The 15,281-nt window shown below is 39.8% G+C and overlaps 1 protein-coding gene across 1 annotated transcript in view; it reads left to right on the forward strand.

Annotated features, from left to right (window-relative positions):
- Positions 1 to 2,360: 2,360 nt before the first annotated feature.
- The window catches only part of unc119b (unc-119 lipid binding chaperone B), a 51,828-nt gene continuing 38,907 nt past the window's right edge, over positions 2,361 to 15,281 (forward strand). The window contains exon 1 of the mRNA XM_073065422.1: positions 2,361 to 2,743. Within this exon, the coding sequence (XP_072921523.1) occupies positions 2,557 to 2,743 (187 nt within the window). The 5' untranslated portion in view covers positions 2,361 to 2,556. The remainder of the gene's footprint in view (positions 2,744 to 15,281) is intronic.

Below are 15,281 nucleotides of genomic sequence, written 5' to 3' on the forward strand. Positions count from 1 at the left end.
AACGATCCTTTGGGCCTTTTTTAAGCACCATTCGCTGTAAATGTCCTGGAATGTGGGAAGTTCACATCCACAGATGTGCTGGGCTGTCTTCACCACTCTCTGCAGAGACCTGCGATTGAGAGAAGTACAGTCCCCATACCAGGCAGTGATACAGCCAGTCAGGATGCTCTCAATTGTGCCCCTGTAGAAAGTCCTTAGGATTTGGGGACTCGTGCCAAACTTCTTCAACCATATGAAGTGAAAGAGGTGTGGTTGCGCTTTTTTCCACCACACAGCTGGTATGTACAGACCAAGCCTATACATTTGGTCAGATCAGGCTTAAGTGTTGTAATGAACCTGATGAGTGAATGCACAACATCGTGAAACTAGGTGTTAAAATGATATCATACATACAGTCATATAGCACAGAAACAGGTCTTTTGCCCCACTAAGTCTGTGCCAACTGTCAACTCTCCATTTACACTAATCTAATTACTTATTCTCCCCCCATTCCTATTCAATGCACCCATATTCTGCTAGCCACTTATATTTCAGAGGAAATTCACAAGTGATGTACCAACCAGCAAGTTTTTATGATGTGGGATGAAATCTAGTCATGTGAAGGAAACTGACATGACCAGAGAAAGAACATGTAAACTTCACACAGACAGCACACAGGGTCAGGATTGGACCCAGAGTACATATCAATAACAACAGTTGGAAAGATATTGCAAATAATGATGGTTCACTGATTAGAAGGTGGGTAAAGAGAGGGTCAGGAAAGAAGGGAGTCCCATAAAATATATCATTTTGTAGTCAGTAAGGGAGGGAAAAAATGCAAAATATTTAAGACAGGGAGATGGGTCAGCGAGAGCAGGCACTGAAAAAGTTGCCTTAATAGAGTCAATCTTGGGAAACTGTGAGCTTGTTGCATTGGATATGAGATGGAAAGACAAGATGCAGAAGTTTGAGTGGATCTCTTAATGACAAAGAGGAACTTGGGATTTAATTTTTTTGTATTCAAGCTATTTGAGAATACCTCACAGTTTTGGCAGAGAATAAAGCATAGCAAACTTGAAATGGTTAAGCATTATATAGCAACTTAAGAGAAAGGAGTCAGTGTGCTGAGTTTTAAAACTTTAATTATTTCACATGAACCACAGTAAATCAGTTTGAAAGTTATCACATAACTTTAGAAAAAACTCTGCAGCGTGTTAACATTGTACAAGGCAAAAATAAGTTATTTACAGAACATAAATCACACATTGTTGCTGACATAGTTCCCAAGAGTCAATGACACTTAGTAATTTATTTGCCAAAAGATTTATAATGCAGTGGAGCTGATTCTGACTGTTTGATATTTGACCTTTTGCTTTACTTACAGAAGGCAGCATAAATTCAATTAGTAAGCTGTCAACCTTTAAATCTCTCTTCAAGTTAATCATACATGAAAGAATCAACAATCGGAGATGTATGCAGGGGACTGTTTCTCCCCAACAGGAAAATACTAAGATGATCTCAGTGAGAGCATCTTCAAAGAATGAAAGCAAATAGGATATACACAGGTGATTCTGCAGATGCTGGAAATCTAGAGCCACGCATACAAATTTTTCTAGGAACTCAGCAGGTGAGAAAGGAACAAACAATTTACGTTTTGGGTTGAGAGTGGTGCCTGATCTGCTGAGGTCCTCCAACATTTTGTGTATGTTGTCAATAGGATTTCTCTTTTCCTAAAACTATAATATCTCTACCTTATTGCGTTATGTTTTTCTAAATGTCCTTGATAACAGATTACAGCATTCCTCATAACAAACGTGAGGCCAAATATTTTACTTTGTGCCCTTTTTAAAAAAAAAACAAAGGTGTTATATTTCCAGTTTTCTCATTCTCCAGCAGCTCTACAGAATCCAGCGGATAGCATACAACAGATGCATTCACTATCCCTGCAGCCACTTCCATTAACACCCAATGATGCAGGCCTTTAGACCTATTAATTTAGTTAACTTTTTTTACCCACAAATAAGAGCTATTGTTTTAAATTGTTCATTTCCTATAACTCCTTGATTATTCTACACTTATCACTGGGATGATTTAGTGTCTTCCAGGGCTAAATCCTCATGTTTTTCCCATGTCTAAATCCCCACAATCATCCACCACTTTAGCTGCTCTCAGCTTTTTAAGATAACGAAGAGCCAGAAGAGTAAAGGTTAAAAGTAGAAATAAGAATGATTACCACAGGGGTAGATGAGATGCATTGGGAAGGTGTCCCGGGCGACCAGTCACTCCTCACCGCCTGTCTTGCTTTGCGCCGAACCGGGAGCGGCCTCTAATTGGCTGCGAGTGACCCCCGGCGACCCCAGCGCCGCCTCTCCATAGATACCGAGTCTTACCAACCAGCCGCCATTTTAACATCGGGCTCCCGGGGTTGCTGGACTGGGCGGCAGGAAAGGCGATTGAGCGTTGCTGAGGGAGAGACCCGGGGGGAGGAGAAACCCCGAGGCGTTGGCCGCTAGCGATCTGAAGTTAACTTACACTCTTCCTCCTCCCCCCCCTTTCCCTCCCTGGGCCCCTACTGAGATGAGCAGCTCGGATAACCAGACGGACGGGAACGAGATGAAGAAGCAGGGCGGCAGCGTGCTCAATAGGATAAAGAGCAGGAAGAACCCAGAGCCAGATGGCTTGACTCCGGTCACAGAGGCCGAGCTGCTGCAGAAGGACTGCATCAACCCGCTCAACGTGCTGTGCCTACAGAGTGCCACCGAGAGTAAGTGTCGGCTGCAACCTCACAGCTGGCGGCTGATGGGTGAATGTGGGTGTCCAGCGGTTATCCTCAATTAGGCCCCGGACTTGGAGGTTCCCTATCAAAACCCAGCACTGGGGCCAAATGAATATCCTCCTCCCCATTTAACACCCCCTGATACCTGTTCATGTTTAATTAATATACTCCGATCAATTAAAAGAATCCGCGCTGCCCATTTGCTTCAGAGTTAGCGATTCGCTGTAATACGAGGTTGGTAGTGAGGAGGAGGGTCGTGGAAGATGTCTGGCCACGGAGCAACCCCTTTCTCCACTATCAACCCTTTTAAAGATAAATACTTCGTTCAGTTGAATTTCCGCAGCAGGCTCACTGTTAAATTAGCGTTACATGTAACTTTAAATGCAATTACCCATGCAATGTAAATTATTAAATTATTCAGACATTTATTAACGCTTATTACTACTGCCGACAGCAGCTCGCCAGAGTCTTCTGTCCTGGGCCAGTCTTTCAAGTTGTCCCCGTGTACAGCCCGTCTTCTGGGCGAAAATCATTCCTCTCCCAGAGCTAAGGTTTTTGGAGCTTCTTTTGGCATTTATGTACCTATGAGTTTTTTACGGATTGAGGTTGCTAACCCCACGTCCGACCCTTCTTTCGTAGCCGGGATTGAGACCGTTCATCGCGGAGTTAGGTAATTAGGATTGCGTTTTTTAAAGAAGTCATCTGTTTTGTAAACAAGGCCGTTATAGACATCCAGACAGAAACTGCGAATTGTGTGGGGAAAATTTGCAATTTTGGCCTTGGTCAGTACTTCAAAATTACCTTCATTGTTGTGTCTTTAACTTTAATCACTGCTGATACAATGTTGACTATTTAATGGATATAATGAACCTCGTGTTTGAAAGTGTTTTTTAAATTCAAAATTTGAAACACCTTAATTATTTTGAGCTTGTCATAACATGGTTTCTTTTGCTTCCTTCCCTTTCCACTAAAAGACGGAACTTAAATTACAATTCGCTGCCATACACTTATTATTTAAGAAAATGCTTTGATAATGCAAGTACAGACTACTGGTGATAACTAATGAACCTTGGAGAAAGTAGAAATGAAAGCAGCATGCCCATGCATTTTCAAGTTATTTCAACAGCTGTGCATAATGTTTTTCCTTTTTGGTTAGCACCTCCTTGTACAGAGCAGCCATAAGTGCATGAAAGCAAAATATAAAACAGTTTCTGGGTCTCTGTAAAGCTGACTTCAACGTGATTAGTGTTCAAAAGGGAAACTTAAAATAGCTTCTAAGATCCTGTTTCGATAAGGTTGACTTCAATATGACAGAACAAAGACTGCCCATCAGAAGCCAGAAATATCTCAATGTATAAAACAAGAGCAGTACAAGAGATACTGCAGATGCTGGAATCTGGAGGAAAATATAAACTGTTGGGGGACATAGTGGGTCAGGGTGCATCTGTAGAGACAAAGGGATAGTTGGAATAAGGCATTCATCAGTAAAGTAGAAATAGACAGAATAAAGAAGTGAGAGGAAGTGTGAGACAGGAACTGATACGTGGAACTAGACGAGGAAGGTTATGATGGACAGATTGAGCCAGGTGGGTGAGAGGTAGAGGTGGGCTACGGTGGCTAGAGGGTGATTGATAGTGACAGATAAGAGTGGGGGGGGGGGGGGGTGGAAGGCAGATGAAGTTTGACTTGCTAAATTCTTCCAGCAGTTTTTTTTGTATAAAACAACAGATTTGTGTTTGGTGATCAAAAAAACAATTTAACATGTGGGACTGCAAGATATAAGATGGAAATAAGAAGTCAAAAAAGAAGTTAGTAGTAACAAGATCAATGCAATCCTACAGATTTTGTTGGGGGGGGGGAGTTGTTTGGGACCTCATTCTTATTTTCTGATGACGTAGAAGGCCTGTTGAACCTCTGCCAATTCTATTTGTCCTGTTCCCCCACTTATTTTCCTTTAACTGTTCTTTCTTGCATATGTGTCAAGTGTCTCAATTCTTCTGCCACGCACCTATACAGTAATTCACAGTAGATAATTAACCTACCATCCAGCAGATCTTCGGGATATGGGAAGAAACAGAGGAGCTGGGGAGCTGCTCTTAAAATTACAGCAGTAATATTGTATTTGGTAAAACAAGGAAATGGCAGATGTGTTGAATAACTAGATTTCAAAATATTTACATTGGAGTAAGATATCCCGTGGAAACTACCGTTAAATAGGATAAAGGAACTCTCCAAACTTGACTGAAATAAAATTAAAAATAATTAAGAAGATAAAGATACTGAAAATAAATCCTCTGACCAGATGGTTCCATTCTGAGTGTCCTAAAGGAAGTATTTTTATTTAATCCTTCTGCCCTTGACTCCTCCAATCTCATCACAATATTTACTGATGTTCATGGAGCTCTTTTCCTCTAAGATTGAAGCAGCCCCCTTCCTTTAGATTAAACTTTAAGGTAATTCTTTATGAACACCTTTTACTATTTTCTCCCCTCCCCCCTACTCCCCCTTTCATGCTCATCTTGTACGTTTGATCCATCTACTATTCTCTTGACTTTATTTCCACTTCTCCAACTTATTATTTATTTCCAACTTCTCTCTGGCTCCAGGTTTAGGTGTTATTAAGTTTTCTTTCAACAGTTATTATACTGTTTTCTTCAAGAATGTCACCCATTTAAAATTCTTTTTGGAAACTGCACCTCATTTGGCTGTTTCTTCAAAGTTTTTAAATGTGATGCAACCTCTCAGATTTTATACCCCTCATTCCTAGAGTTGAATTCTTTCAATAAGGGTTTCTGTCTTGCCAGAGTACTGCCAAGTGTTGTGAAGTTTCACAGGGCATGTATCCCTGCATGTTGTTTAGCTGCAGTCATTGTCAAAGTTACCATTCTCATGTCTACAGAGTATACAATCATCCTTCATATACATGCTGTGGCCAATGAGCCCTTCCTCATTGTTACCAGTCTACTATCTCTAAATTGTATGGCTGCTCATGGGAGCTGAAATTTCTTCTTTGGAATATTCAGAAGTCTGTTGTTTTCAGACCCCAAGCTCTGTTCCGTAAGTATCAACTACATTCTCTCCCTGGAATCTCTGAAACTGAACCAGCTAGTTTGCAATATTGGTGTAACACAATTGACCTCAGGATGACCTTTGCATCACTTGTGTGCTACATCATTAAGCGTATCCATTCTTTTACCAATGATATTTACTGGAAAGCCCTCCATCCTAGCTGATCTCCCACAGAATATCTTATGCATTCCTTTGTTCAACTGTTTTAAAGTACTCCTGGTCACTCACCTTCATTCTACCCATTGCTAAGTTGATGTTACTGAAAGTCCTCGTCCTTTTGCTTTGACACTACTTATCCATCCCTCTCTGGTTCCTTCATTAATTATGAAGATTTTACACTTGCATTCATGTCTGCTCTGTTCCACATCTTGGTCACTTTTTCCAGAACTATGCCTCGTTGATCTGGCTGCCCTCTGAGCATTCCCAAATTTAAGTGTTCCACCTTTAGCAATGCTTTGAGTTGCTGAAATCTTAAAAACCACGACTCCCTTCGATTACCTCTCCACCTTCCTTTAAGTTTTTTTCCTTAGAAGTTACCCTCTGGCCATGCTTTTAATCAAGTTTTCATTTTTTGTGTCTTTATATTTTAGAAGGGGCTAGGAATGTTTTGCTATGTTTAAAGTGCAACACTTTTGTTTTTGGAGGACAAACAGCACATTGCGTATACCCAATAAGTTTTTTAGAGCTATCTCTTTTGATTAGATGGTTGAACAATGCCACTTTGCCATTTAAGTAAAGAGGATCAATGCAGGGGTTTGTAGATCAGTTAGCTTAGTAGCTTTTGGGAAATTACTGGAATCTGTAACTAAGAACTAAGCATCTTGTGAGCATTTTTACTGAACAGAAAGCCAGCAAAGAATCACGTGGGGAAAGCCACAGCTATAAAACCAATCATATGTTTTTTAAGGCTACAGGGAAAGGGCTTGAAAGGGAAAAAAAATGCAAGGCTATGGTGAGAGAGTGTGGAAGTGAGATGAGATAGATTGCACATTGAGTTGACATGGGCACAATGGGCCAAATAGCCTCCTTCCATTCTGTAACCTTTGAGATTCTGACAAGTGCATATGTTAAGGAGTTGTACAACACATAAACAGGTCTTTGGTCTTTTGAGGGTGTACTCATAAAGCAGTTATTTTATTCTCCCCTCATTTCCGTCAAATCTCCTCTGACCCTACCATTGTTCTACACTTTAGGGGCAACTTATAGTAGCTGACTAACCTGGTAAGCTGAAAGTCCTTGGGTTATGGAAAGAAACTGCAGCACAGGAGGAAACCCATGTGATCACAGAACATTGCAGTTGTGTGACACTATCCAATGCATTATTGTGCTATGGAGTTAACTATATAAGTGAACTGGGAACTCCTGTATCACATTCTAGAAGATATTTGAAGAAGTCCCTCAAAAGTCTATCAGCTAACATTAAAGATCATAGTATTAAAAGAAAATTGTTGACTAGGATAGGGAGAAAAGAGGCTTACAGGAGATAATGGGCAAATACACCAAAAAAAATCGAACTGTTTAGATGAGTGAGAAACTCGTATATTTAAATTTGTCAGAAACTCAAAGATGAATAGTATTGTAAGAAGCATTAAAATACAAAGAAATATGAATAGATGAAATGAATGGACAAAGCTGTCGCTAAGTAGGATCAGACGTTAATAGATTGGAACATCAGTAGTTGTTTGGTCGGACGAGTTAAATTTTCTGTACAGTATTCTAGATTTCCACAGGAAATAAAGGAAAGCTTTATTTAGCATCAGTTAGTCAAATGTTTGTCTTGGTATATAGTATATATTTTACCTTTCTATGCATATAAAATACATATAAAGAACGTATGTTTCAATGCCGGGCTCAGGAACGGAAGTTCCCAAGTTCGATCCAGTAACGGACTGCTATCGAGTGCGCTCTCAGGGTTGATGTGGAGGATCAAAAACTCAAAACCCCAAAACCCAATAATTGTAGCTTTCATCGGGGCAGGGCCTTTCTCACTTTATCCTTTAAAATTGTTCTGATCATTGACTGACGTAGCCTAACGCTTTTACAATGACTGATGGCGTTTCACCTCTTTCCGATCACTTTATTATTTCCACTTTATTTTCAATCATGATCGTGATTATTTTTGTGAACAGAAGCACTGCGGATTCAGAGCTCCGCCACCGGGTACTAATGTCCTCCGCACTGAGAAAGGTTAAATAAGGTCTTGGGTTCCACTGGGTCCTAAGATCCACCACATTGAGCCAAGTTGAATAAGGGACTTGAGCATCCGTGGTTTTTGGTATCCACAAGGTGTCCTGGAACCAATCCCTCACGGATAAGGAGGGCAGACTGTACTCTGTGTGTAAATTTGATAGTAAGCATGCATTACTCGCCTCTTTTGAGTTAACCAGACTAATCTTGAGGGTTGTGCTTGTATTTTCAGTTCAGAAAATCTGCTTCCGATTGCAGTGGAAGTGTATCTGTGGAAAATGCATGCTTAAGTATAATGGAGTCATGGTATACCCAATGTAGTAAACAGTTGCTGACAATAACCATGCAGATTATATATAAACAAAGGTCAGTTTGATGCACTAATGTGATTCCATGATGAAGCAGCTTTGGAAGAGGTGAGAAAGCTCATAAGAAAATTGTATATGGCGTTCTTTAACAGACTGTTCTTTGATCACTGAAGAATTTTTTGGGTTGAATCTGCTTGGTGCTGAAAAGTTGAAATAAATCCAAGATAATTTGATTGTCTACCTTCATTTCTAAAGTTAGAATTGTTTTCTTTCAAAAACTGTGCTGAAGGACTGCCTGATGATTGTTTTCTGCATTAATCCTGTGATAGCTGCAATTCAGTTTGTATTGATCAGTTGATCATTCTGATACTGAGATAGAAGATGTCTTGGTTTGCAACTCAGTGAAATTAGTGTTTAATATTATGGTTGAGAGTTGCAAAGGCAGTTTTCTTCAGTAGATTGAAATCAGTCCTTATCTCTAATCAGCATGTACAAATACAGATATGTAATGGACTTTTAAGTTTTTATTCATTATAGAGAACTAGCTGATTAACGAGATATTTTTCATGGCTTCCGAAAACAATGTTTATTTACTTTGCATTATTTTCTTTGATAGTCTTTAGCAAAGTTAACTTGACATTTGGTAGCTAATTGAAGCAGCACCTACTGCGAATTACTGTGCATTTCTGGCCTATAATTTACATTCGGGCATGAATTTATGTCATTTAATGCTACTTTAAGATTGATTTAGTGCATTTGTTAAATGTCAGAGACTTGGCGTAGCACAGACTAACAAGCTATCAAATATTCTGAGCACATATGTTAAAATACAGTTATCACAATGACATTAACACTGCTCAACTAAATTTAGCTAAATGTGGGAGTGTGATTGGTTATAGAATCAGTGAATCAATTTTGCTGGAGACTGTGCACTTATAATGTATTGCTTTCAGATCAAAGGGAAAAATTATGCTTACAAGCTGATTACAGTTATCACAGCAGGGATTTTGTTTCAAGTTGGCACTTTTCTTGGACTTTTTAGACCTTTCAACTCAACAGTCCTTGGTGTGTTACATCGTACTCGCTTTCTGGAAAGTTTGGAGATTTGATTGTTGATGTCTCATTCTATCTTTTGATATTTAGTTTTGGAAAAGTAGTTAAGACCTCTCAGCTGCTTCATCTGAAAATTATGTTTTGATTCATCAATATAGTTTTTCAACCTCCACAAACCCAACTTTCTCCATGTTCTGTTAGGAAGTGAGAATTCTTACTAATTTATTTTAATCATTTTGGTATTGGTGTGAGGTGTGGATAGTCATGGTTGTTAAACAAGTAGAAAAAGAAATATATTTGAGCTTAATTTTCTATTACAATTATGGTCATCTAACAATTTGTTTGATGGGACAAAAGGAGTTGTGCAAATTAGATGTAACGTAAGGAGGCGGTTAAAATGGAACTGTCATAAGGGGCCAGATATTTTGAAAACCTGAAAGACTCAAATTGTCAGGTGCTTTTGATTAAGATTTGAAGAAGAGGGGGCTAATAGTGTCAGGCAAGCCAGATGCAGCAGAAACCTAATGTACAGATTTGTATCTGCTGTCAGCTGACTCTTTTGATAACTCTTGAAATCATGCATTTACAAGAAAGCTTGAGAGGAGGTGGAGTCAAATCTATTTCAGCAGAAGTAACATTAAGCTTGTGCTGAAATCATATATGCCTTGCAGCTATACCCACTCATGGGGAAGGTTTTGGGAGTAAATCCTTAGGGAAAATCTGGAGCTGGAGTCCCTAGGCAGTCCTATGTTGAGTTCAACGCTGACTGGCAAGTCCTGCGATGCCACTGGCGTCAAACTGTATCTGTCTCTGTTTCTTTGAATTCACTGGCTGTATGAGGGGGGGGGGGGGGGGGGGAAGTCTGCTTCACGGGCTGATTCTCCATATTGTATTGCCCTGGCATGCATGTGTCAGCTAAGGTGCATCCATGATGGACCTCAACCACTGGAGGTGTCAAACTTACTTTGACCTAATGAAGATGGTTACCAGCATCTATTGGCAGCTGAATGAGGTATGGCTTTCAAATGTCATGGTATTCTGTTGTATTTGGTTAGTTGTTAGTCTGTTTGTTTATCATTCTTTGTATGTTTAATTTACCATCACACTCCAAGAAAAATTACCCCAAAGTGAATTATTGCTTGTAACATAAATGTGAGAATAAACCAAAAAAAACCCACTGGAAATGCTGAGCAGATCATGCAGCATCTGTGGATGGGATAGCAGAATTAAAATTTCAGGTTGATGATCTTTCATCAGAACCATCATGCTGTGATTGGATGCTGCTAATCTAAAGTTACTATTGTTAACAAAGTACGTATATGTCACCATATACAATTCTGAGATTCATTTTCTTGTGGACATTCACAGTAGGTGCGAGAAACACAGTAGAATCAATGAAGACGGCCCCAAATAGGATGGACAAACAATTAGTGTGCAAAAGACAACAAACTGATTGCAGCAACAAGAAGAAAGCATGGCCTTGATAGATGACTGCTTTTCTGCGAGAGTGCTCCTCATAGATCTGTTCAGTGGTGGGGAGGGCTTTACCTGTGATGGACTGCGCTGTATCCATTACTTTTTTTTTCAAGGACATTGGTATTCCCATACCAGGCTGGGATGCAACCAATTAGTAGTCTCTCCACTGTGATTCTACTGATGCTTGTTCAAGTTTAAGATGTCATGCTGAATCTGCGCAAATTAATAAGGAAGTAGAGGTGCTGCAGTGCCTTTTCTTGTTCCATTATTTCATTACTGGGCTTATATGCTTAGCATGGGAAGATTTCATAAAGATGGAATTATACTTAAATTCAAGTTCTGAAATAATCATATGTGTGTCACCACTTGCAATATTGTGTTACATTTGGAAAGTTGCTTACTGTTTTCAAAGCACTGCATTGTAGTCTGTCAGTTTAATAAAATACTGACTCACAATGTTGACTTTACTATATTTAGCTTAATGAAATTTTGGGTTTAAGAATCATAAACTGCAGCTACATGGTGGGCAGGGTGGGTTGTAGTACATTCTTTTACTAATTTTGAAACTGGAATGAGAAAACTAATGCTAAATCTTCACTGAAATCCTGGCTCAAGAGTGTGCAAAACCTTGTGTCTGAAATAATCATGGAGCTTTAATTTTTGGTCCAGCCAGTACCTGTAATGTATTTGTCCAAAACCTGATGATGATTGCGATTTCAGAAATCCTCTTTGTCTGCTGAGCCTTGATTCTCTCAGTCTAAATATAACCTTGCTATAACAGTGCTTGAGGTCACTCCAAATAGCTCACTGCAATCTTGCCAGGTTGCAAGTGAGAACTCAAGTCCAGTGTCCTATGTTGTCATTCATTTTGATGTTAATTAGTCTGGATTAGTGCCATGACAATTTATTAGATAAGAAAATCAGTCATTTACAAACAACTTCAGTTAAGCACAAGATGAGCTTGGTGTAGCCTGATGAATTGAGAGGCATCTTGCAGTGTAATTATGCACAGCACACATTTATAGGTTTTGTGTATCTGAAAAGACAGTACTTTGAACTGTACCAAACCACTGTGAAGCAGTAAGCGATATGAACCATAGTAAGACCACCTCTACTGCATCTCCTTTGTCTATCCTGCTTGTAATTTCCTCAAAGAATTGCAGTAGGTTAGTCAGGCAAGATTTTCCTTTCAGGAAACCATGCTAGCTTTGGCCTATCTTGCCATGTTTTAAGGGAATCTTGTATTATTAGAGAGCAATGATTAGATCAAGTTTTTATAGTACAGGCAGTTCCCGGGTTAGTACATCCGGTTCTATTTAGCGTCAGTCAGTCAAACATTTGTCTTAGTATACAGTATATATTTTACCTTTCTATGCATATAAAACACTTAGAAATGTATGTATTCCAATAATTAAACCACTGCGTTGCTTAGTAATAATTGTAGCTTTCATTGGGGCAGGTCCTTTCACATGCTCCATTATTCTCATTTTAACCATTATCCTTTAAAATTGTTCCAATCGTTGACCGACTGTAGCCTAACACTTTTCCAATGACTGATGGTGCTTCACCTCTTTCCAACCGCTTTATTATTTCCACTTTATTTTCAATCGCGATTGCTTCCCATCAATGAAACAGAAACATTGCGGGCGGCAGGTCCCGAGTTGTGCCGGCTCCCGAGGACCGCTGGGTCTTAAGGACCACCGCACTGAATTCCCTGGGTCCTAAAGTCCACCGCACTGAGACAGGTTAAATGGGAAAAGTGGGGGCTGTGCTGGGTTTGGGTATTTGATCCTCCACAATATTCCCTGTGGGAATTTAAACTGGAGGTAGCAGTGTTTTTTTTACGAGGTCGAGTTGCGAGCTAGACATCAACCCAGCATGGATGGTACAGGAGTCATTGGTTCGACATCAACCCGGCACAGGAGCGGTCTGTCACTAAATTGAACTCGGGAGCCTCCATTCTCCAGCCCAGCACTGATCTCACTGCGCCACCAGCCGACCGGAACGGGGGGTGGGGTCAGGGTGAATCTTACTAAGAAAAATTTAAGCCAAATGCAAAGTTAAACACTTAACACAGTGTCAATGACATTGACTTAAAATGGCAGACAGCGTTGCGATCTGACTTAAAATGGCAGACGGCATTCACCTTCCTCAGTTCGTAAGTACGAGTTGTCCGTAAGTCAGACATTTGTAACTTGGGGACTACCTGTAACATTTTAAGTTAGCTATGTGACATCATGGTAATTTGTGAGATTTTTTAATTAGTTATTTAAAATGTATAAGTGGAATTCATATGGCTTTTATTTCTCATAGTGGTAAATTGAGTTATTGTAGTAGAGGAGAAATAACATTTCTTTATCGAAGAGATTTCAAGGGGAAGGTGTAGGATGGGTAAATTTAAGCAAAGGGAAGCAACATTTAGTAGAAATAACCTTTTTCTATAATGGACACTTAACATTGTCTCTTGTTCTAGCATTCCTAACACCATAAGTATCTGGACTTGCATTGTAAAGAAGCTTAAATGATCTTCATTGTTATTTAATGTGGCAATTGTGTAGTGATATAAGGGCTGGTGGTGGATTTTTAACCCAATTCAACTTATTCTAAATTTAAATGCAAAGGCCCTCCATATAACAGCAATGTGAAGGAATAAGTGAGAAACTTGGTTTAAAAATGTCTGGTGTCGTGAATGTCATAGCTTACAGAATGGTGTGTTTGGATGTTGGATCTCCAATTCTATCTTCTGAACCACTGCCCTCCACTGTCCGCACTAAACCTAACCACACCATTAAATCTGCCTGGTAATGTCTATTATTTTGACAGCAGCTTGAAAGCATGTACTACTTTCCAGTTATAAATATCAGCAAAAAACTGGCTAGATACTTCCCTTGTGTGTTTCCTTTGCATAGATTTCTTCACTGTTAGTAGTGCTTTTATTTGGTGTTGCCACGTTCATTGGTTGTTTGAACCAGTGGTGCAATATGTAGTAGAATCACTGCATAATCCTTGATTGTACAATGCTGTTAGTTAAATATACAAACCCCATTTCCAGAAAAGTTGGGATATTTTCCAAAATGTAGTAAAAACAAAAATCTGTGATATGTTAATTCACGTGAACTTTTATTTAATTGACAAAAGTACAAAGAAAAGATTTTCAATAGTTTTACTGACCAACTTAATTGCATTTTGTAAATATACACAAATTTAGAATTTGATGGCTGCAACACACTCAACAAAAGTTGGGACAGGCATGTTTACCATTGTGTTACATCACCTTTCCTTTTAATAACACTTTTTAATCATTTTGGAACTGATATTAATAGTAGTAGATTTGCAATTGGAAATTTTGTCCATTCTTGCTTGATATAAGACTTCAGCTGCTCAACAGTCCGTAGTCTCCATTGTCTGATTCTCCTCTTCATGATGCACCATACATTTTCAATAGGAGATAGATCTGGACTGGCAGCAGGCCAGTCAAGCACACGCACTCTGTGTCTACAAAGCCACACTGCTGTAGCCCTTGCAGAATGTGGTCTGGCATTGTCCTGCTGAAATAAGCATGGACGTCCCGGGAAGAGACGTTGCCTTGATGGCAACATATGTCTCTCTAAAATCCTAATATACGCCTCAGAGGCAATGGTACCTTCACATACATGCAACTCACCCATGCTGTGGGCACTGATGCACCCCCATACCATCACAGATGCTGGGTTTTGCACCTTTCGCTGATAACAATCAGGATGATCGTTTTCATCTTTGGCACAGAGAACTTGACTCCTGTTTTTTCCGAAAACTAGCTGAAATGTGGACTCATCTGACCACAGCACACGGTTCCACAGTCTTTTGGTCCATCTGAGATGAGCTGGGGCTGCCAGAGAACTCACCGGAGTTTCTGCATAGAGTTGATGTATGGCTTCCTCCTTGTGTAATACAGTTTCAAGTTGCATTTCTGGATGCAGCGACGGACTGTTAAGTGACAATGGTTTTCCGAAGTACTCCCGAGCCCAGGTGGCTATGATTGTCACAGTAGCATGATGGTTTCTTAGGCAGTGCCGCCTGAGGGCTCGAAGATCACGCGCATTCAACAGTGGTTTCTGACCTTGCCCTTTAAGCACTGAGATGTCTGTGAATTCTCTGAATCTTTTCGTAATGTTATGTACTGTAGATGTTGAAAGACCTAAATTCTCTGCAATCTTGCGTTGGGAAATGTTCCTTTTGAACTGACTAACAATTCTCTCATGAATTTTGGCACAAAGGGGTGAGCCACGACCCATCCTTGCTTGCAAAGACTGAGCCTTTGATGGATGCTACTTTTATACCCAGTCATGATACCTCACCTACTACCAATTAGCCTGCTTAATGTGGAGTCTTCCAAACCGGTGTTACTTGAAAATTCTGTGCACTTTTCAATCTTATTTTAACTCTGTCCCAAC

Source organism: Hemitrygon akajei, chromosome 14, assembly GCF_048418815.1.
Source record: "Hemitrygon akajei chromosome 14, sHemAka1.3, whole genome shotgun sequence".
NCBI classification, from domain to species: domain Eukaryota; kingdom Metazoa; phylum Chordata; class Chondrichthyes; order Myliobatiformes; family Dasyatidae; genus Hemitrygon; species Hemitrygon akajei.